General features: G+C 44.6%; 1 protein-coding gene across 2 annotated transcripts in view; it reads right to left on the bottom strand.

Moving 5' to 3' along the window:
* Positions 1-23,805, bottom strand: part of RARB (retinoic acid receptor beta) — a 396,214-nt gene that overhangs the window by 88,939 nt on the left and 283,470 nt on the right. For both annotated transcript variants that reach the window (XM_077760724.1, XM_077760725.1), the window contains exon 3: positions 10,891-11,032. In XM_077760724.1, coding sequence (XP_077616850.1) covers positions 10,891-11,032 — 142 coding nt within the window. The remainder of the gene's footprint in view (positions 1-10,890; positions 11,033-23,805) is intronic.

Here is a 23,805-nt window from a genome sequence, read left to right as displayed (position 1 = left end):
GGGCATCACAGGCACAGAGGGCGCCAGGCACACCCTGAGGCTGCGTCACACGATGGGCATGCCGAGTGGTCAGCAGTGACTCATGGGGTTGGGGGACCTTTGGAGGAGCGTGACAGGAGGTCAGTGTCCCAGGCAGGCGGGGCCAGGATTACAGAATCCTCGGAACGGATTCTGTAAGTGATGCAAGGCCATGAGTCCCAGGGTCGCTTCTGGCTGACATGACCCTTTGCTTTGTGGGTGTCAGGTCAGAGCTCCGAGGACAAACATCAAATTCAAGAGTACTTTCTGTTTTGAGTAGATGGACCACTGGGCCGGAAGGAACATCAGCTATTCTGCATAGTCACTAAGGACTAAACTGATGATCCAATCCCTGGAGGCCAGAAGGGGTCATTACCAGAGCGGGACGAAGAGAAACAAGAGCTAACACCAAGCTAAGAAATGCCTTTAGTTCCTACTCTAAATTAACTCATTTATTCCTTACAATACCCAAGCGAGGGAGGTACTATCATCATCTCGGTGCTACACACACAAGGGACCCGAGGCACAGAGATGCTAAATCACCCGTCCAAGATCACACAGAGCTCCATGAGTAGTGGGCTGGGATCAGGACCCAGGCTGTCCATCAAGTCTGTGCCACAACAACACCTTGCCACTCGACGCTCTTCAGAAGGGGGAGCAAGCAGTACAGTTTGACGTCTTCCCTGTTTCTTATATTCCACCACCCCCCCCACCTCCCCAGTTCGCCAGATCCTTGAAATCCCTCCAGGGCAGATCCACCCACTCATTGGCCCTTTGTTGTGTCAGGACAGGACTAAATCCTGAGGATCCAAGAAAGGCAAGACCCAGCGGCCCATCCTCGAGGTGTGCACAGCTCAGGATGGAGGAAGGGTGGAGGGGACCTCGGCGATGCAAAGGGTGGTCAATGGGCTACCCACCACCAACTGTAGCAATACAGGGGGCTCTGGAAGGGACTGAGCACCCCCCGCCGCCAACTCTCTCTATTCCTGTCAAGATACAAGAACACCTGACCAACTAACACATCAAACCAGTTTCTCTAACTTCTGTCCTTCCTGTCTAACCCTTATGAGATCCCACATTAGAGGCCGCTGTGCTTTCTACCTTGATTCTTTTTTGCCTAAATAAAGTTCAGAGAATTTCATATTACTCCTATAAAGGTAAAAGCAGTATTGTTTGACATAAATAGGAGTTAAAGGTAAAAATAAACAGGGTTTTCAGGTTCATTGCCTAAAGTTTCACTGGAACAAAGCCATGCTCGTTCACGAAGCTCTTATGCTAAAACGGGAGAGCCAAAGGGTTGCGATAAGCAACCAATGGTCTGCAGGGCTTCAACTATGCAGCGTCTGGTCATTTCAGAAAGTGTGCATACCTCTGAAAGGCACAGTGCTTCGTCCTAACTAGGTATGGTTGCCTGTCTTCTCTCCATCAAAAAGAGGGAGTAGCAAAGGTTCAAGAGGTACTAATTAAGGATGGACTGACATCAAACTAAGCTTTTCCCATTCGTAATAAATAGATGGAATCACTACTGGAAAGCGAATGACTTAATCACTATATGATCTGGTATTCTTGCATACTATGTTCAGTACTCCCCCAAACTGGGTTTCGTCCGCTGTCTGCAGAATTTACTGTAGGGAAAATCCTGTATTAAACCAGTATGTGCATGAAATTAAATCATATGTACATGATAGAAAATGTGATTTCGGAGCAAAAGTGGGTGAAGTTACTGAAACTGTGTAGCATCAAATGCACATACGAACTGTATTGTTAGGGAAGCAAAGTATAGTAGAAAAGATACTAGGAATTGGAATTAGGACCCATGGGTTTAAGCCAGCAGCGCGACTGCAGGCAGGTCTCTTAGTGTCTCTGAATGTCAGGACACTGAAGATCCAAGTATTCCCTTTCTACCTGCCATGTGAGATGACTCAAAGTCTTGGGAGGCTGTGCTGTTGGTAAAGCGCTTCATGACTATCAACTGTCATTTTTTTTTTTGGTTAATTTTTTTAATGTTTATTTATTTTTCAGACAGAGAGAAATGGAGCATGAGTGGAGGAGGGGCAGAGAGAGACACGGAGATGCAGAATCTGAAGCAGGCTCCAGGCTCTGAGCTGTCAGCACAGAGCCGAGGCGGGGCTCGAACCCATGAACCGTGAGATCATGACCTGAGCCGAAGTTGGACGCTTAACTGACTGAGCCATCCAGGTGCCCCTACTGTCATATATTATCACCCATGTCCTCTGCAGCCTCCCACCATATGGCTAACAGCCTGGGGAACAGACCAGCGGGTAAGATTTGGGTGCAAGAAGGGTGATGGACTCAGGCAAAGTGGGCCACAGAGTCCCCAAATAAACGTTGGGGAGAGATGGCAGGTGTCACAGGGGCAAACGAAGGAGGAAGCAAGGAGTGAAAGAGACTTTGCCTCTTTGGTGATCTAGTGCGAACCGGACGCTGCCTGGGAGACCCGGATGGCCTCACCTCGAGCTGACTGACGCAAGGAGGGGCCCAGGCGTCCTTTCTAACACCCCAGTTCGGTTTTCCCGGTGGAGTTGGGTTCCGCGATACCAGGATCCCACCCCGTTCTCTGATTACACATGTCCCAGCATCTCCGGGCAAATGAGCCATCTGCCTCCCAGTTTACAGTAGCTGAGGAAGGCGGATATTTATTTTAGAAACGATGCCTGCCAGCTTTATTTTTAATGCTGTGACATAATATTTGGGGCTGTATATCTACACCGTGGTGTTATAAACAATTCGAGACGAGTAGAGCCTCTGCCCTTCACTTTTCTCCTGAAGGAGAGCAGGGCTTGTGTAGTTATTCAAGTGAAAAGCAGCTGTGGCAGCGGTAACGATGGCACAGAGCAGAGCCTGGGTGCCCCACCAGCAGGAGAACCCTGAGAGAACACCCCGTGGGCCAAGGAGGGTACCAGACGCATCATCCTCATAAGGTCCAATGCACGAAACAATCCAGCAAGGTCGTCCCAGGTTGTAGTTAGCCAGTTAGCCCTGTTGCACTTGAAACAAAATTACACATCTTGCAAAGATGAAGCAGCTGGAGGGCGGAGCCAAATCTGAACCCAGCTCAGGCTACCTTCAAAGCCCTTTGTTCCTTTGCTCTGCTCTGTCCTATGGTGTCATGGAAAGTTCCTTTTCTAAGGTGAGAATGTGCTGAGCGTCCCTTTTCCAGGAGACAGGCTGCAGGGAGAAATGTGTTAGTAAAGCTGAAGGCATTTTAATACTTGCGCTGCAGTCTGAGTGTTAATGGGCTCGAAGTCCCATGGTGGTACTGACGTCACTGGGCTGCCAGCACCCAAATGGAACTCGTCTTTGGGTTTTTTTTTAAACGCCCAAACAGATGCAGGAAAACCTTAACATCTGGCAAGTGGAAAGGGACAGCAGATTTTTACCTTCCAGCTTCTGTGACATTTTTAGACCGAAAATATAAAGTTTCCAGGCTTTCATTTACTTTTGGGGGAGCTCTTTGGGGATTTGTGTGTGGCGGGGTAAAAGGAAAGGTGGGAGTTAATGCCACCTCTCTGTTGAGCAGAACAAAAAGATCACGCCGCACCTTGGGAACGTGGTAACGGGCGAGGACGTAACACAGGAACAAATGAAGAAATAAACTAAAATTAGAAAGACATTAAGTGCCCTGATGATGATTTTTATGTAATTTCCCAAGTACACAAGGCAACCTACAATATGAATTCCCTCGTTATAAAGCCAGTAAAATCCAGCCACAGAACCAACGAGCACATCGATATAATTTGTGCATCAACCAAAGTGATTTTAACCGAGGTTAAGTGCCTTTAATCCAAAAGGCTTGTTTTAATGTAAGTTTAACAGTAAAGGGGAAATGAAACACAGAACAACAAAAACCTCTTGTGGAAGTATCAAAGTGTCCGTGCAAAGCGTATTCATTCCATCCAATCGACCCATGGGGACGTTCACGTCCAAAGTATAAATCAGAATTTAGAGACTTCGTAAAAAGCTCTTTTTAAGCTCAGTATGCCCCAGATGAGAAGGTGTCAATGAGCACTTAGGGACTACTAAATTCAGAGATTATTCAATCGCTTTATTCTACAAATATACTTAAGCAACTGTCCTAGGGAAAAAATGCTGTGAAATTAACACTAAACCCCATTCTCAAACAAAATCAAAGGCATGTTTTGCCCACCACTCAAAAGCATGGCCCACATAAAAAGAAGTTCAAAGGCAATTTGAAGAGGCTCCTTTGGAAATTAATGGCCAGTGGTTTTCAGAAAGAAAAGAAATAGAATGGGGGTGGCAGCCACAGTAACCTCCACAGAGTTTGTGTTACACACACGGGGCATAGGCATCCCATCTCTAAGCCAGAGGCCCAGGGAAACCTGGGCAAATGTGAGAGGCATTCAAAGCACACTATTTCCTCTTTATCAGGGCACACAGTCTTGCTTCTGACCTACTTTTTATCTTTCATTTTCCTACTGGCCTCCTGACCTCAATGTCTCGCCCATCCTTAGATCTCCCTTTTTGCCAGGGGACAACTGATAGCCAAGGACTGGCCAGGAGGGCCCCAAATCCCACCTCTTACCCATGTCAGCCTCTCTACTTTTTGGACTTCAGCCATGCACAGTTACACAAGATGCCTGCTCAGCCCAACCACTTTCCAAAGCAAATCCATGAGAAGCTCTAATGTCCTCTAGGGGAGGGAACCGGCAAGAGGAAGCTCATTGTGGAAATGCTGTTGTCTAAACAGGATTCAAAGCATCAGCTCTCACATCATGCCTGGGCTGTCCATCAACACTCAAGTCCCTCTTACTCAGGTAGAAAACACAAGCTGAAAGAAGCTGAATAACTTGTTCTGGGCCCGCAGCAGTTAAATGAATGACTGAGAGTTCAAGAGAGGCATGCCCAGAACTGTTTTGTGCCTCACAACTTTTCAGGAAGTGAAACTAGGGAGATGTAAGATTTAGGTGTTTTTTTTTTTAATAGCCACATTTAGGGGACACCTGGGTGGCTCAGTCAGTTGCACGTCTGATTTCAGCTCAAGGTCACGATCTCACGGCTCATGGGTTGTAGCTCTGTGCTGACAGCTCAGGGAACGGAGCCTGCTTTGGATTCTGTGTCTCCTCTCTCTTTGTGCCTCCCCTGCTTGTGCTCTCTCTAAAATAAATAAATAAACTTAAAATAGCCACATTTAAGGCACCTGGATGGCTCAGTTGGTGGAGCATGTGACTCTTGATCTCAGAGTCATGAGTTCAAGCCCCACATTGGGCATAGAGCCTACTTAAAATTTAAATAAATAAATAAATAAGCTACATTTAATCACTTCCTTAATCTAACTTCATTGACCAAAAGATCAAGCTAACTCCCAGGGCTACAAAGTGAGGAATACGTGACGCTTGCCTTGCCCTTTAGGAGGTTTTAATCAAGAGAGGGAGCCTTGCGGGTATGTGGAGATTCACACTGTAATAAGTTGGCAGTTCACGGAGGTATATTTGAAGCTCTATAGTAACATGGGAAAGAATGAATTATGTAGAATGTAGGGTGTGGTTCAGGGAGGCTTCTCAGGAGAGACATTTCTGCTGGCTCCTGTAACTCAAGTCAGGGCACAGCCTCTGCAGAAACATGGAGCTGTGAGGCTTATGAGTCCGCCTGGTCCAGTGTGGCTGGAAGCTGGGGTGTCTGTAGGTAGGAGAGGAGCAACTGTCAGTGGGAGATGAGCTGACCATGAGATCCCAGAGCAGCCATGAGCGGCGTATGTGACCATTGGGTGAGCCACCTAAAGCAGAAGTAGGCAAGGTATGCCCTTTGTGCCAAACCCAACTCTCTACCTGTTTCTGTATATTAAGTTTTATTAGAACACAGCCAATATTTGTTTACATACTTAAGCCATACATCTATGGCTTTACAGAGATCACATGGCCCACAAAGTCAAAAATATTTTCTATTTGACCCTTTCCAGAAAGTTTGCTGATCCTTGGCTATGGATTCCAGCCATTCATTTAGATGCCTATAGCTGACCCAGATGCATATTGCCAGGCCTTCTCTACTCCGACAGCTTCTAAGTGGCATCGTCTTATATCTTCTTCTTCCCCATCATGGACAATTAGTGGTCTGTCTGTATCCTAAGCTCATCGGGACATCTCTTTCACAATCCCACATTTTATGTCTTCCTTTATTCTTTTTTATTTCTTATTTTAGGGCCACATACTCTCCTTTGTGGACATCATTTCGAGCCTACCTTCCCACCAGCAGAAGCTCATCACTCAACTTTGCGACATTTTGCTTCCTTTGCCTCCTCCCCAAGTTCTTCATAAATTTTTGTACCACTTCCAGAATGCTGCTGAAAATCGATTTTTTTCCACTTGCTGCCACCACTTTCGGATCTCATGCTTTGACAAATAGCTGTTTCTCTGCAAAAAGGCTCCCCTAGTTTTACAAAGCCCTTGGCAAGTATAAGGTATACCCACCAGCACTTACGGAACAGAAAAGCGAAGAAGTAATCCTGCTTTCCTGATCGCCCACACTCAAGGATTCCTTTTACTAGTAAATCCCCTTATACATTTAAAAGCAAATTTGGGCTATAAAAATTAAATTTGCACATGACTTTCTAGGAGGTACATCTCCAATATACAACAAGGAGTGTATTATTGTTTAATTAACCTCTTGAAAGACAGTAGAGTCAAAAAGGGAAGTCAGAGTTTTAAAAGCTACTTTTTATGGCACGTAGTATATATTACTATCGGGATCCAAATCCCAGCACCGCTCCTTACTAAATGTGTTACTCTAAATTAATTAACCTCTCTGTACCTTTGTTTCCACATCTGTCCAAAAAAGGGGAAGAATGGGATTAGAACTAATCTTTCTCATATGGCTGTTGTTAGGATCGAATGGGACAAAGTATTAAAAATGGTGAAGATGTGTCCCTGGCCTATAGAACACACCTTGCTTATGTTAGCTACTGCTATAGTATGATCCTGAGGTTTCTTTCTTTCCTTCAAGGGCGGCACAAAGAATAAGTACATACTGGGAACAGCACTGTGGGACCTGAGAGGTCTTGGTGGGGACATTGTAAATTTTGGCCTCTGGTCTTTCTGATTGGCGACTTAGGGACTCTTTCCTCCCATACTGCTGGTCCACGTGGTTTGGGTGGGGTGGACCTCAAGGCCCAGCTCCTGGGACTGGTACATAATTGAGACCTAGCCAATCACAGTAGTCTACCCATCCACCACCCCCACGGGGAGACAATTATACAAGGGCACGTGACCCAAGTTAGGCCAATGAGAACCAGTGCCTGGGCACTCACGAAGTGATGAGGGACTGTACCTCTCTGTCAGGTTGAGTGCCATCTTGAGTTGCCACTTGTAAAATACTCCAGGAAACCAACACAGTAAAAAAAACAGCCATGGGACCCAAAGAGGAGCCACACCTCCCAAAAGGAATTTGAGCCCTTACATGCAATCATGTTACTGGGGACTGTCCAATTACATGCACCGATTTTTTAAGCTTATGCCAAGCGTGAGCGGAGTTTTCTGTCGCTGGCCCCCAAAGAGTTCTGACACAAACCAATGAATCATCATGACCCGTGGCAAGCAATGAATGCAAATCTCGCGAATCTTGGGGACGCAGAGAAAGCATGGCGAGAAGATGAAGACCTGAATTATAATCTTGGTTCTGTCTTTGGCCAGTTGTCGATTGCTGAGAGAACCGGTTCACCTTACTAGGTCCCAGTGTGCTTGGATGTCAAATGAGAGAGGTGAGTGAAAATCAATCTCCAAGATACCTTTTCAGTTCTAACATTCTAGGAGTCTCTCATATTCTTGGGTTCATTTCAGCTGCAAATACCTTGGTATAACTGGTTACTGATTCTCCTATTTTCCTGCTTCTTTATGTTTCAACTTAGAAAATATTCCATCAGACCCTAAGTCTCTCTACCCCAAGTGTTTATTCCTTCCCCTTCAATTTCCTTCAAAGGAAAATATATTTATTTCTGTATACTTGGGCATAATGATCCCATTTTCTTCTCATTTCTATATTTTTAAATCTAATTAAGGTGATAAGTTCCTTGAGGGTTGAAACTAGAGTTTTCCTGTGGGTGTAAACATCATTTTTTTTTTAATTGGCAACCAAGCTGCCAGTTTTTACAGAGCAGCAGGATATGGGTTTTAAGTAATGTAAGCAGGAAATGGGTCTCCAGCCCACACAAAATAAATGCAAAAGTACTGATTTACCCCGAGTCCACATCTGGCTTACTCATTTATAATTTCAGCCTAGACTAAAATTCTCCCACAGAACTGCAGGGTGACATCCATGTCTACAGAATGTCACACCGAAAATGGAGTGTCAGGGGATCATCCTGTGAGGCTCACTTACACATAAAAGAAAAAAAAATCTGGCTATTTCAGGGCAACACTGTGCTTTTCTCTTTAGCGGTAGGATCTGGGGCCTGAGCGAAGTGACTATTAGCTCCGTGTCTTCACATTCGTTGATTTGCAGTAACTGAGTCGCTCTAAAGTTTGGGGGGAGCAAAGAGAACTGGCTGAAATGTGGTCAATTGACCCATCATCCACAGATAGGACTTTCCAGAGGAAAAAGACCCTCCAGGAGGTGTTTGGTAGGATGCTACCCTATCTGATGGCCCAGTTCATTCTTGCCCACCGGGACCCTAAAATATGAACAAGACCCCAACCTCAACTGCGTCAGTGGCAACTCTTGGCAAATTAGCTGGAGGCAGAGGTTGAAGGGCTGATTGGTTAGCAATTCAATAATGTCCTTCAGGGCCCAGTTTCTGTCTGTCTTTCCATTCTTTCATACACAGTGCCTTCTTGGGTCGCAAGGAGCTGGAGGACAGCTACCAGGGGCACGTGTGCCTAGGTGCTTCCTTGTTCACATACATCAGAAAGGAGGGCACTTCTGTCCCGACATTCTAAGCATGTGTCTTTTGTTCTGTTTGGGTAATTTTTTTTTGATAAAGTTTCAAGTTTGCTCAAAAGTTGCAAGAACAGTACAAAGACCTCCTGTACAGCCTTCATCTAGATTCACAATTCTTCATGAGTAATAACATGCAACAGGATATTACAATGCTATAATCTATAGTCCATGTTCAAATTTCACTCACTGTCCCAATAATGTCCCTTCCAGCTATTTTCCCTCTGATCAAGGATCCGATCTGAATTATGCATTGCATGTAGTTGGCATGTCTTTTTAAATCTGGAACAGTTTTCCAGTCTGTCTTTGCCATTTATATAATCTTGGCATTTTTGAAGGTACCAGTGTTTTTTTTTTTTGTTTTTTTTTTTAATTTGGTCATTTGCTTCATTATTGAGTGTTCAGAGGTTCGTATATTTTAGATACAAGTCCTCAATCAGATGTGCCATTTGTAAATAATTTCTTCTAGTGTGTGACTTGTCTTTTCATTAATTCCAGAGTATCTATTGAAGAGCAGACACCATTTTTATTTTTGATGAAGTCTGCCTTTCTCTTTTTACTTTTTGTGGATGGTGAGCATGAGTTTTGAAATCATTCTCGGTGGACTGGCCTACATCACAGGGTCCACCATGAACCGGTGACACAGAATATGATGGGGAGGCTGGGACGCAGAATAGGATGCTTGACTTGAGTCAACAGAATTGTTCCCCGTCCTGCTATTTTTCCCCAAATACAGAAACCCAAGAAATGGAAGAGTGTATTAAGCCCTATGCACGTTTAAGAGAGGTGAAGGGATGGAATGGATACTGGGCAGTAAGCAGCATTCCCTAGAAGCAGCTCCAGCCAAAAAGCTGGTCGACCAGCTGAGCAGAGCCTCTAGGCCCTTGGGGCTTTCCATCCTCAGTCTCCCCACCACCCAATGGCCACATTTCCCAGTTCCCAAGTCCGAGAGCCCTGGACCTATAACGTAAGTCTTTGAGCCAGGCTGTAAGATGGTGGCTGAGGTTCCTGGCTTTGGGTGGGGGCCGTGTCTCCGCCTTCCCAGCACTCCCCGAGCACTAGTCCAGGGCCTCACTCACACTTTGCCTTCAGGAAACCCCAAAGTAAGGGGACAAATGAAGCAGCAGTTAACACATTCAGTGCTGCACCTGGCACACAACCCTCCGTCTTCCTTAGGCCGGCCCGAGCCAAGCCACTTCCCTGTCACTCCCTCACTCCCTTCATTTGGAAGCACCGAAGAGAGAAATGTAAGTAAGAAAAATGTGTGCAGCGTACATACTGTCTGTATTAAATGATGTAGATTTCAAGTGCCCATTATCAGATGTTTTTGGACCACTCATTTTTGATTTATTAAAACGTNCCTTCTTTTTAACAAAAAAAAAAAAAAAAAAAAAAAAACCCAGCAGGATTATTTGGAGGAGGGGAGTGGCTGGGAGAAAAAAAAAGCTAAATCGAATTTGGAAAAATTGCCAACACACCAAGTTTCTAGATATTTTCTCCACAACAAAAGTTTTACGCTCCCTTCCCTCGGAAAAAGGGCTGATTATTACTACTGTTAATAATATTCATGCCTCTCATCTCCTTTTGTCCTCACGGACACAGACACAACTCTGTTCCCACTGTCAGGATGGGGAAATGGAGTCTCTAAGTGGCGACGTGACGTGCTTGAGCTACTGGTGGTCCCGCACCACACGGGGCGTTAGTACTGTTCTGAAACACACATCTGCCGGCCATGACACACAGCCCCTGCTTTGTCCCCAACTGCCACTCAGGTTTGATCTGAAAATCCCCACGGTTATTCTGTTTTCAGCTCACCTCTGTTTACACTGGGCCTTGGCAATATATCCTTAGTGCCCGATCTGAATCCCACATTCTGTGTCCTCCACCGCTCGATTTCGGATGCTGAGTGCGTGCTATTTATAGGTAAGGCAAAGAAGGGGGGAAAAAAGTTTTTGAGATTCCACTTACATTCTTTGGACATTCCCACTTCAAAGCACTTCTGGAGTCGACAGTACTGGCATCGATTCCTGGTGACTTTATTAATAACACAGTTCTTATCTCGGTGACAAGTGTAAATCATGTTCTTCTGAATACTTCTGCGGAAAAACCCCTGCAAGCAAGTGAGAAGATGAGTAAGTAAGAAAACTGGGAAGTTTCATGAGAAATCAAAGCCAGCCTTATGGATGCATTGATTGCTTGGTCTGAGTAATGACGTGATGGCAGCAGAAAAGTTAACTTATTTAAGCCTTAAAATCCTTGTGAAATATTAATAGTCAGCTTGCCCTTTGTTGCAAATCAGAAAGCCCCTTTTAATCAAAACTAGACACAACAGTATCTTGCAATAGGGAAATTGATACCAAGCTGATTCACTTGAAAAACATAATGTAAGACCTGGGTTCCCTCCAAACAGGCTTAACTTCATAAGCAGCCCCCTTGCTGGCCAGGGCAATTTCAGGTGCACCCACTATCAAGAAACACAATACAAGAGGCATCACATTTGCAAAAGAAATAAGATTCATGAACGAATCTGGTCTTTTCAAAAAAGAAGTCTCTTCCAGTCTTTTTCCCCCCACATATTTAGCACATTATCATATTTAAAATATGATTTAATTGACAGAGTGTTTAGACAAATACTATCCAAGACTGGAAACAAGGCATCAAAATGACTGCCCATTTAATGCCACATGGGAGCTGTCCTGTCCAACATGGTAGCCACTAATCACATGTAGCTATTTAAATGAAGATAAAAATGAAATAAAATTTAGAATTCGATTCCTCTGTTGCACGAGCCACATTTCAAATGCTCCATAGCCAGATACAGCCAGTGGACAGCACACACATAGAAGATTTTCATGCCGACAGAAAGTTCTATTCGGGCAGTGCTGTCCGGCAACATCGACTTTTTGACAAGCTTACCTAAGAGGCATCTAACACTCTTAGGAAATGTAACTTTGTTTGACTTACTATTTACTATTGATTGGACACAGACTGTGTAACGACTGTAGAAGACTGGTAAGTGACAAATATATTTGTAATGATAGGTGTAAAGATTTCTGTCTGGCTGAAAAAGAACCAAAGAGTATTGTTTTACTGTCTTGTAGGACATTAACCAGTATTGTATCCAACTTTGAAGTCTTACGCCGGCATTCTCTTTTCCTTTCACTCTACCAATCAATCGACCTGCCTACCTAGATATTTTGCTCAAATCCCTCTTTGAACCAGTTTTGTCATCCTACGATTTTTCCCATTGCTGAGTTCAATAAGTCTTCAAACACGTGCTTACTGAATATTTGACGGAGTTACCACTTTTCAACCTTCTGAAAATTTTATTTTGGCAAAAGCAGCAATTTATCCTGATTTCTGTGAAATACTGGTGACATAAAGCAGACTGGTGGCTCACGAGCACACGGTGGCCACCGTCTCCCCTGCGTCCTCCCCATTTCTACTGCACAGTTTTGCAGCCAACGGATAATCGAGGGATGCTTATTAACACACAGACGAATGAGTGGTGAGTGAAGGGCATACCTGCAGTCTTTTCCCTCTCTAATTGCCCAACAAAAACCTCTATGTGCCCAGGAGGATTAAAAGCAAGGAGTTCTTTTGCCTTCTCAACTGTGATGTGACTTTTACCTACATTAGAAACAATTCTCTTGGATGTAAGAGACACACCAACGAATGTGCTAAACAGCACAGAAGACTCACTGCCTGAGTTCAACTTTCCCTGTCATACATTAACATTCCGAGAACCAGAGCTGAAAACATTTAAAGCTGAGGCACATGAACAAAGAAAGCTCGTGTGACACACACTGTTTAGGATATTTACGTGGGCACCCTAGGATTTTAATGTCTAAATAAACATATTCTTACTGGCATGGTTCAACTGTAAACGCCTGGAAATCTTGCTTAAGGTTGCAACTCCAGTCACACATCCCAGACACATGCATTTTCCAAGAAAATGCAGTTTATTTTTGTACCCCTGGAGCTACAAGTATGGCCCAACTCTAAAATAACAGGTTACAAATACTCGGAACCTCTAATAGCATCTGTGCAGAGCGGTCACCTCAAACGTATCCTTTTATGCAAGAAATACACCTCGCAGGACTCTTTTGGCCGCCAGATGCACAGACTCAATTTATAGCACCTTTCTTGCCCTCCTGCCAAGAAACACTTACCCGATGGAAGATCCAGTCTTTTCTGCATGTGTGAAGCAAGTGGACAAAAGTGACCTCCTCCACTGATTAAAAACCAAGTATTTAGGTCAGCAGATGCTCACTGAGTGACCAAGAAGGGGTCAAAAACAATCGCACGATGCCCAAATGAAAGAAGAGAGAACTGAAGAACTTTATATTGTCACTACTTATAAAGTAGTGACAGTGTGGGTCAGTAACAACGATGGCAGAAACTAAATAGCACTTGGTTCTCCGAATCAGATTTTTGGCTAGATATCAGGAGAAGGTCCAAGTTTCAGTAAATCATTTCCACCAGGGTAGAATACTGGGTGACGAAAATAGATGCTAGGAGGTATTTTTACACATGGGCTGGGTAAACAGAAAACCCCCTGAGGCCAAAGTGATATTTGCATTCTACAAATTCCCTTCCCCGTAGGAATTATTAGTTAAACCTCGTTTCCTGACTGCTCGGAGGACCTAGTGTGTGCACGTGTGTGACACTGCGCCCCCCTCGCCACCTAAATTTTACTTGCTTAATGTTTTTTCTTAGGTTGACTCTAAATTCTCAAGTTGCTTAAATGGAGACCTTTCATCTTTGGCTTCATTTGAAAGCCAGCTCCGGCGGTCAATATTAAAAGGCAAATAAAACACAAATAAAAGTCCAACAAAACAATACTCAGATGTTATTTTGCTCTCACTGGATACTGGATCTCCTAGGGGCTTAAAGCTCCAGGCCGTCTCACTTCCTGAGACAGACTGGCACTGACCTGAGACTTTATCTTTGAGGAATTCAGAGAAAATGTTTCTCATTCAGTGATTCAGTGAGAGTTAAAGCCCATCTGTGCCACCTAAAATTGGAAGCGTCATACTTTGAGAAACAAAACTGTAACCTAAAACTTGTCATATGTAAAAATGGGCTTTAGAAGTACTGAATTCAGGGGCACTTGGGTGGCTCAGTCGGTTAAGCATCAAATGCTTGTATTCAGTTCAGCTCATGATTTCCTCGTTCCTGGGGATCGAGCCCCAGAGCCTCATGTCAGGCTCTCAGCTGACAGCATAGAGCCCGCTTGGGATTCTCTCACTCTCTCTCTCTGCCTCTCCCACCCCTATCCACCCTGCCTGCAAGCTCTCTCTCTCAAAATAGATAGATAAACTTAGAAGAAAAAAAAAAAAAGGAAGGATTTGGTTCCATTCGAGGAGTAGCCCAGGGTGGGGTACGGAGGTAAGGAGGAGGGGTAAGGAGGAGGCAGTGGAGGAGGGGCACTGGAGAGGAAGTCTAGGTGCTGGACTGTAGCCACCTCATTATCACTGTGTGGCCTTGACCAAGTCACAGCCCTAGGAGGCGAAGCTCTCTCATCTTCTAAGTGAGGGGCTGGGTGGCTTATTTCCAAGATCCGTTCAGGGTGTACACTGCGGGGATTCCAAGTGTGTCATCATACCAGAGGGTGACAAATTGGGATGCCTTGAAAGTGAAGTGAGCAAGGAAAATGGCCCAGGAAAAGATGGTGTTTGAAGACTACGGAAGAAGAGCCCCTCCCCCTGCACGGGCAAAAGCTGTAATCTAGGGGGGACTAGTCTCGAGTGGCTGACACCACAATATTATTCCTACTTTCTCCGAACATTCTTTCCCCAGTAAAGCCAAAAACTTCTGTCAAGTTTTCATGATCTAGGTCACCTCATCCAGGAACCTTTTTCTGACTGATCCAAGCACACATGAATGCTGCCTCTTCTAGGTAACCTTGGTATTTTGCTTATCTTTCTGTATTATTCCTGTTCAATTATAATATTTAAAATAATAGACAATAGTACTGTTCACTGCAGAGGATACATGGGCGCCATGGGGGAATGCCAGCCTATGGCCAGTAGTCATGGCCTCAGGGAGCCAATGGGCATCCTAGTTTTCTACAACTGGGTGTCACAGTACCACCAGCAAGTGTGACATCTTCCTTGCTGGGACCTAGGATGTCCTGACAGAGGAAAAGCAGGAACATGAGGCCGGCTTCCTGGAACTACAGTGTTTAGGCTGGTTGGCTTCCAACGTGGCCTCNATCCTAGTTTTCTACAACTGGGTGTCACAGTACCACCAGCAAGTGTGACATCTTCCTTGCTGGGACCTAGGATGTCCTGACAGAGGAAAAGCAGGAACATGGAGGCCGGCTTCCTGGAACTAGAGTGTTTAGGCTGGTTGGCTTCCAACGTGGCCTTGAGACAGTACTTAATGTGTCTTCCCCAGAACCAAGATGGTGGATGTGGGTGGGGGGTAGGGAAAAATTCAAGGCAATGGCTATTCTACAAATGTAGGCAAGTACTTCAGTATTTCTTTTTTTTTTAAATAATTTTTTTTAATGTTTTTTATTTAGTTCTGAGAGAGAGACAGAGAGACAGTGTGAGCAGGGGAGGGTCAGAGAGAGAGGGAGATACAGAATCTGAAACAGGCTCCAGGCTCTGAGCTAGCTGTCAGCACAGAGCTGGATGCGGGGCTCGAACCCACGAACTGTGAGATCATGACCTGAGCCGAAGTCAGCCACCCAACCAACTGAGCCACCCAGGTGCTCCTCATTGCTCTAATTCTTATAATTTTTTTTTCCTTTCACAGACCATGTTTTGACTTGTGGTTTTCAAAATCTTTTTTTTTTTTTAACGGTTATTTTTGAGAGAGAGACAGAGCAGAAGAGGCGAAGGGGCAGAGAAAGAGGGAGACAGTATCTGAAGCAGGTCTCAGGCTCTGAGCTGGCAGCACAGAACCCAGTGTGGGGCTTGAACCATGAAATGTGAGATCTTGATCTGAGCTAAAGTCTGATGCTTAACCTACAGAGCCAACCAGGTGCCCCTCCACCATCTCCCAGATAGAATGATTTGAATTGGTTTAGACACCAGCCTAGAGATTAGGAATTGGGCTCTAGAGGCGTTTTGGTGGCTCAGCTGGATGAGTCTCTGACTCTTGATTTCGGTTCCGGTCACGATCCCATGGTTATGGGATTGAGTCTCAAGTCAGACTCTGTGCTGAACTTGGAGCCAACCTGAGATTCTCTCTCTTACTCTGCCCTTCTGCCTGTTCATGCACACATTTTTTAATTTTTTAAAAATAAAAAAAAATGATTGGGCTTTAGCTTGAGAACCTATGGATTTGAACTCTGACTCTGCTGCTTACCATCTTTGTGACATGAAGTGAGTTGCACCAAGGGCTGTTTCCTCATTTGTAATGTGGGGATAATGAAAACACCTATGCTTCATGGCATTAATGAGTGTCCCCAATTAGGAGACACATACAAAGTGTTAACCCAATGCCCAGCACACAGCAAGTACCCAGTGAATGGTAGCTTTTGTTAATGATGAGATCTCTTCTTTCCAAAGCTCTCTTCTGGACAGTTTCCAATATACATTTTGTATTTAAAATAAAGATTCTCAAATAGGATAGAACACTGTTCTGAGTTTCTGAACAATACAGGCTATTGTGGGTGGACAACCTCATGACTCCAAAGGCTGCTTCTATATATACTCATTCCTGTCCTGATTCATTCATCCAATGTCAGTGAACCGGAGTGGATGTGGTGGGCTCTCCCAGGGCACACAAAGATATAGAAGGCATGGTTGTTGCCCTTTCTCTACTTATCAAGGACATGAAATCAAGCCCTGGAGAGGCAGATGCCACCACATAGTGTGATAAGAACTTTTAACGGAAGCAGAAAAAGTGCCCAGGATAGTACCTGGCACTAAGTAGGCACACTTAAAATATTTACTGAGGAAAAGCCATAGGAATTGCAAAGAGTTGGAAGGGAATCATCACTTGATTCTTGCTCTGATGAAGGGATAGGATTCGAATGGCAATTTTTCCCTCAAGGAACATTATGGGTAAGTGGCGAGATCAAGGGTGAGGAAATACAGAGAAGGACTGATGGCCCAGGTTGGCAGAGATGTAAATGATGGTGTGTGTGTGTGTATAAGACACAGCCAAAGCAGAGTGATTTGGATTGGGCAGGGTCTTGATGTCATTTACCGAGGAGACACTTATTTTTCTGTGCAGGAGAAGGCTACGTTCAGAATCATATTCTTCCAAGATTGTTCAGGAAGCTGCAAATCAATGAATCCATCAGACGTTAAGTTAACCATACTAAAGTAGATAGTTCTGGATATGACCACAAATACAGAAAACCCTAAACTTGCCCTCAGGTCTGGTCAAGAATGTAGCCCAAGGATCCATGATTTCTGAAATAACAGTGCAATCTGGCCCATATTTAATCATAAAGTTACTTGTGAGAATTCATGCTGCGGTGTTTTGAAGGCAAGTAGCTTTTTAGCCTCAGAGCCATTTACGTCAGGTCTAACTTGTGTGGAATGTGTTGTGACTGAAGAAAGGCACAGGGTAAAAACTTCATTCTTGTATTTTATTTATGGTACGATATTAGTCATAAAAAGCACTAGATCAGGAGAAACCCACCCGGAAAGTAATGTGGGAAGCAAATCTATTTGCACTGGGCTTTCGCAGAGTTAATTTCTATCCCATGCAAAGTTCTGAAGGGTAATTTCTCTTTCTTTTTTTTTTTTTAATTTATTTCTAGGAGGGAGAGAGAGAGACAGCGTGAGCAGGGGAGGGTCAGAGAGAGAGGGAGTGACAGACTCTGAAACAGGCTCCAGGCTCTGAGCTGGCAGTCAGCACAGGCCCGACGCGGGGCTCGAACCCATGAACCGTGAGATCATGACCTAAGCGAAAGTCGGACACTTAACCAACTAAGCCACCCAGGTGCCCAGGGTAATTTCTCTTTCTAGAGCAAAAGAAGAGAAAGACCGTGAGGAGTGCTAGTCCTTTTCCATCGGTCATTAAAGGGAAAATATTTAGGGGCACCTGGGTGGCTCAGTTGGTTGGGCGTCTGACTTTGGCTCAGGTCATGATCTCATAGTTCGTGAGTTCGAGGCCCTCATTGGGCTCTGTGCTGACAGCTCAGAGCCTGGGGCCGGCTTCGAATGCTCATCTCCCTCTCTCTCTGACCCCCACCCCTCACGCTCTGTCTCTCTCCCCCCAGAATAAATAAAAACATAAAAAAAAAATAAAGGGAAAATATTTCAACCCCATCTCAATCAAAAGGTAAGCAGGGGGCTGCCCCAGGTAGTCGTTCCCAGGGACTGGGTGAACCCCTGCCACAAGGCAGGGACCCGCTGTGGTGCGGCCCCAGGCCAGCATGGAGCTGCGATTCCCATCTCCAGCCAGAGGCAGAGAGGCCTCCTGTGGGAGCGGAGTATGGAATAATCCCACAGCTACTTTGGGAAACACGGTTTTCAGACCAGGAAACACGTTGCCTTAAACAAACAAAAAACACCCTCTGGAGCGAGTGGAAGCCTATGCGTGACAATGTCTGAAAAGTTATTAATAGCAAGATTTGTGGGGGAGAAAGAGAAAAGTGAAGACCTTTTCACCCCACTGAAAGACAATGGGTGAGAGGGAGGGAGAAAGTAGAAAAACAGCCTACTATTTTGATGACAAACAGAGTTTCCTCCTGAGCAGGGAAGGGTGGGCATGAACGAAACTTCAAGAACACAGCAAGTGAGGGAGGGGTCCACGCTTGGCCCCGCAAAGAGGAAAACAATGTAAGATTCATACTCCAAATAAGAAAGCTGAGTTGTCCCAAGGGGTAGAGGCTTAGAGTTGTTTATTTTTTTGTTGTTGTTTAAAAAAAAAATCCCAACAGGATAAAGTTCCACTGTTGGGGATTCAATATAGATGAATGAATGACAACAGTGAACCTTAGTGCTCTGCTGTTTAATAGCCATGGCTTCTAGAAGGCCCATCAGTCCATAGTGCCTCCTGGCTGCTAACTGGGACAGTGTCTCCTGTCCTTGGGCTTAGAACCTGACCATGTGTCTTAGTCCTGTCTCAAGTCCCTTCGACCAGAAGCTTCCTTGACACGACTCTTCCCTGGATTAATGAGGAAAGCCTTTATTTTGGGACAGGTCTAGAAAGATGGTACTAAAAAGGCAATGATCACAGATGTAGTGAAAACAACATCTCTGTGGGAACTGGTCGTCCCGGAAGAGTGCGATGATGGCATTTTCCTGGACTGTCAGGTGAGCCCCTGAGAGCTCAACCCCTGTGGGACCCACAGGCCAATGCTCTCAATCCTTTTAATCCCCAATTAATTAAAACTCCATGGGAAGAAATACCGGTGAATAGGCAGCCCGTGTTCTTAACTAAGAACCTGAACTCACGACATCAGAAATTAAGGTCTATCCTTCCCAAGTTTTCAATGTCCCAGGAAGGGCACTGAGCCAATACGTTCAGCTCACAGTGTCCTTTATTTTAGAGGAACATGACCTAGGGAAGAGATGCTACCAGGTAACAGAAACTGGAAACCAAGAGTAAGGAGACATTAATCAGTCGGATAAAATGTCTTTCAATTTAGGTGAAAATGTGTGTTTTTTTATTTCTAGAACATGACCTTGGGTAAAATAATTTTTTGCAGTGATCAGCTATCCTGTGGGTCTGATTATTATAACACCATTCTAATCCATCAGGTTTTGGCACCAATGATCGCCAACCAAGATTGTGGGGGAGAGCATTTCATAAGGCAGGTACACACTACTAGTTAAGCTGGCTGTTTTCAGAAAGTGAAGGGATCTAGTCTGGGCAGGACCAGTGTCACAGGCAGGTGACCTGGGCACACTCAGAGCCTGGTACTTGGAAGGGCCTCGTGCTCGGTTTACTGGTCTGCTGTCACGGTCTTGAAATTCTCAATCACTTTTGAACAGGAGGTCAGCATTTTCAGTGTGTGCTGGGTCCTGCAAATCACGCAGCCAGTCCAGGCTCTAGAATACTCTCTATAGCAAAGTTTCCCAATGTTTTTCCTTCGTGAGGATGTGGAAGTCCTAGGTAATCTCTCTTCTTCTCTGGTTGACCTTAAGGGTATTTTAAGAGTGTAGAGGAGACAGAATTCTACAAGTCAACGACAGCCACACTTATCCCAAGGACCTCCGTGGGTTGCTTCTCAACAATTCGACAAGCACAGGAAGAACCAGAAAGGAAAACCACCGGGGAAGCATTTTATGTTCTACGATTGGGCTTCATTTCCCAAATGGATAAGGGACTTTGGAGGGGGCTGGGAGGAACAGGAAGAATACAAAGAACTTTTTCACAATTGGATACAGTTCCCTCCCAAAGAGCATGTGTATTTAGGTGGAAGTTCAAGAGGGTGCCCAGCTCATTCATACACCTTCTGGAAGTCTCTGACCCCCCCCCCCACACACACTTGGAAGCCACTGAAATAGAGAGTGAATTAGGTCAAGCAGTTCATCTGTTACCCAAAGAATTTCTGTACCGGGGGTTAAATATTATGAAGACTGGATCTTGGGGACCCCTTCCCCTCTTCTCAAGAATTCGAGTTGAGATAGGATAGGGAAAATGACCCTCAGACAGGAAAAAAAAAGTCTGAAATGGATGATTTAACTGAGCTCCACGTAGCTTTCTTTAGATCTGGTCCTGAGAATTCGCTTTAAACCAACTAAAGACATCTGTTTTCTAGATTACTTGGGTCAGTTATTTTGTGCCCTTCCATGGTGAAACCCATAGTTACCGATTTATTATCAGGATTACTCTAAATATAACTGGGCAAGAAGCCAATGCATTTTAACTTTTCTAAGTCTCAAATATTTTACTGAGAAAATGCCCCAAAATAGCCCCTCAGCTACAGCCCAGGAGTTAGCAGACCCCAGGTGCTTTGCACATTAATTACTAAATCTCATCTGGACCCAAACTCAAGATCCTCATCTGTACTGAAAGACAAGGTGAGGGCAGGGGGACGCATGCAGAAGAAGACAGAGCCAAAACATGCTCAAATATGCTTCAAATGCTTGCAGAGGAGCATAAATTTTTAAACGTCTTTTAGGAGTTTGGTATGCAACATTTTACCATCAACAAAGCCGAGTCTTAGCTCTGTCATAACACGCGGGCTGATGACACCGGACATCACCATGGCAACTCTGCACATCACAGAATTCAAAAGCCTTTCACAGAACCCAATAATCATGAAGCACTTATATTATTTCATGATGCTAAGGAGGACCTACATTAGAAAAAAAAAAATGCCTGTCCACAATTTGTTGCACTTTTCTTAAGTAAATTTAATTTCCAGGGCCATTCTGGGATCTTCTCACTGGTTTCCTTTTTGCTTATCTTACAGGTGGTTACGTCCTGAATCTGAAGTGAAAAGGACGAAATCATAGAGATGTGGGAGCAGAGGGAAGCCAGTCAGGCATTTACATTTAAGTCCTCAAGAGACCGACAACTGTAAAATAATGGGCATTTAGCGGATGTAGCCTTCTGCTTCTCCTCACCGCAGACACTGCTCTGCTCAGACGGTGCAAAACCCTGCTAACAGTTTATTGGGAAAATACTGCTTATGTTCCTGCTCTCAAAATGGATTCTGTCCTTGTATGGAAGAGCCATGGCAACTCCAGGCTAAGTAAGACCTGATCTCCCATGTTATCCCAAACCCACGGGGTCTAAACAATGGTTTAGATCATCAGTGAAATGGTGTAGAGCCCGCCTGTCCCTCAAAGTCCCATGAGCCCTTTGTGCATCACACTTAGCCAGGCTGTCCAGCCTACAGTGCCCTCCTTCACCTCCATACTTTTACACATGCTGTTCCTTATGCCTGAAAACGCCTTTCCCTGCCCTGTCCCTTAGTTCAGGCCTGCTCATGCTGCAAGATAGGGTCAGGGACCTGTGGATCCCATGCCACCACACAAGCAGGGGCTGTTGTAACATTCACTGCACAACACTGTAACCATCCATCTTTGGGTCTCTTTCTTCCTCCAAGGAAGGAAAACTTTAAGGGTGGTATCTTAATCATCTTTGTGATAGAGCATGTGCAACTTTGATAACTGGTTAAGCATCCGACTTCGACTCAGGTCATGATCTCGCATTTCGGGAGTTCGAGCCCTGCGTCGGGCTCTGTGCTGATAGCTCGGAGCCTGGAGCCTGCTTCAGATTCTGTATCTCCCTGTCTCTCTGCCCCTCCCCTGCTCACGCTCTATCTCTCTCTCTCCCTCAAAATAACTGAACATTAAAAAAAAAGTAACATGTTGCAAGTTATTTCGCTTTTTAGATATCACACTGCAGTGGGTTCATGTAGAAGGGGAGTAAAAGGTTAGCAGAGAAACCTACCTTCAATAAATACAACCACCACCAAAATAAATTTAAGGGAAAGGAAGTTATACTTTCAATAGTGAAACTCCAATATCATAATTCAGACAGCAAGGCTAACTTCATGATTTATCCCAACCTCCCTTCTTTCTTATTCCAAATTAGCAAGAAATAGGCTCAAATTTCACCCATAGCTCCTCTTTCTTGATCTTTAAAATTAAAGTTGCTATATAATGTCAGCGCAGTGCCAGGATTTGAAACGAAATAGGTCCCCGATGAAAAAGGTAAAGTTCTTTTAAACAACATGAACTTGCCTGCAATTAAGCACATAATAGCTTCCACCTGCTATATAAAAATACACTCTTGGAGCTTCCACTGTTCTGAGGACCTTAACTTCTGTACTTTCTATACCTACTTTATAAGAGAAAATGTGGCGGAATACACACAATTAATTTCTAAGTGTTGCTTTTCGGCTTTTCCCATTCACACCTGTCTTTGGTTGATAGAGAGAGGAGCAGTCTTTTGATTACACTGGAGAGAAGGGGAAAAATAGGCCCAGTAATAAAAGAAGTACCTGCCAATTAGTTAGATTGCTCTCCAGTTTTCAATTAAAGGCAACCTAATGGATGTAGGGGGGCCTGTTTTATTTTCCCTAACAGAGCCCTTAGTTTTAAACTCTTAGCTTCATTTTCCAAAATTGCTGGCTTTAGACAGAAGAAACATATATCCTGAGTGAAAAGCTCCGTGTTCTTCTTCTAGTTCCTGTATCAAAATTGTATTTGCCTCCTCAGTGGCTACTTCCCATTTGGCTTCAGGATGGGCTTGCTAATGGGACAGGAGTCTCTGACGTTACCCCCTGCTCTAGAAGATGGGGGGGGGTCAGATCCGGCCCCCAGCCTATGTAAGGCTCATTGGGAGTTTTGGGGGTGCTTCACCTGATCTTTCCTCTCTTCAGATGATCATTCCCTGGAACTTCACTTCCCCTCCTCATTTTCTGCGAGAGGACATGAAAGCTAACTTGGGGAGGGCGTGCTTCTTCTGAGCCCATCTAAAAGAGCTTGCCTCTCTTAAGCATCGGCCTGTGCATGGAATTTGGGAAGGATTTTCCTTAGATCGAACAGGACTAAAAATTTCCTTGGACACGGTTGGCCTTCTTCCTTGGAACACACATGTTTCAAGACTGATATTTTTATCCAGAGTTTTCTCAAATGAATAATTAAGAGATGTCCACAGGCAGGTGTAGGAAAAAGAGCTGGGCCCCCATAAATCATGATCAAGCTATATTTAACCACCAAAGGACTGAAGGACTTTTTGTAAATAGTTCAGCAGTTTTGTTTCTGTGGGACAGCCCTGCCCCTAGACCTCGGGGGTTTGTGGGCGCAATTCCCTTTGCTGCCGACAGGAGTTACAGCAGCTGGATAAATCCTTCAGGACTGGACCAAACACCCCTTCAGGGATGGAAAAGCAGCCATGAATCGCATGATCCTGGTAATTTGAGAGTTAATGTATCTACTGGGGTGGGGGGAAGACCTAATGTATCATATATTAATTCCTATTTGTTTTTAATATCACCGGACATTT

Source organism: Crocuta crocuta, unplaced genomic scaffold (genome assembly GCF_008692635.1).
Source record: "Crocuta crocuta isolate KB4526 unplaced genomic scaffold, BGI_CrCroc_1.0 scaffold253, whole genome shotgun sequence".
NCBI lineage: Eukaryota > Metazoa > Chordata > Mammalia > Carnivora > Hyaenidae > Crocuta > Crocuta crocuta.
Note: the sequence above shows the minus strand (reverse complement) of the source record. Positions and strands in the feature narration are given on the sequence as shown.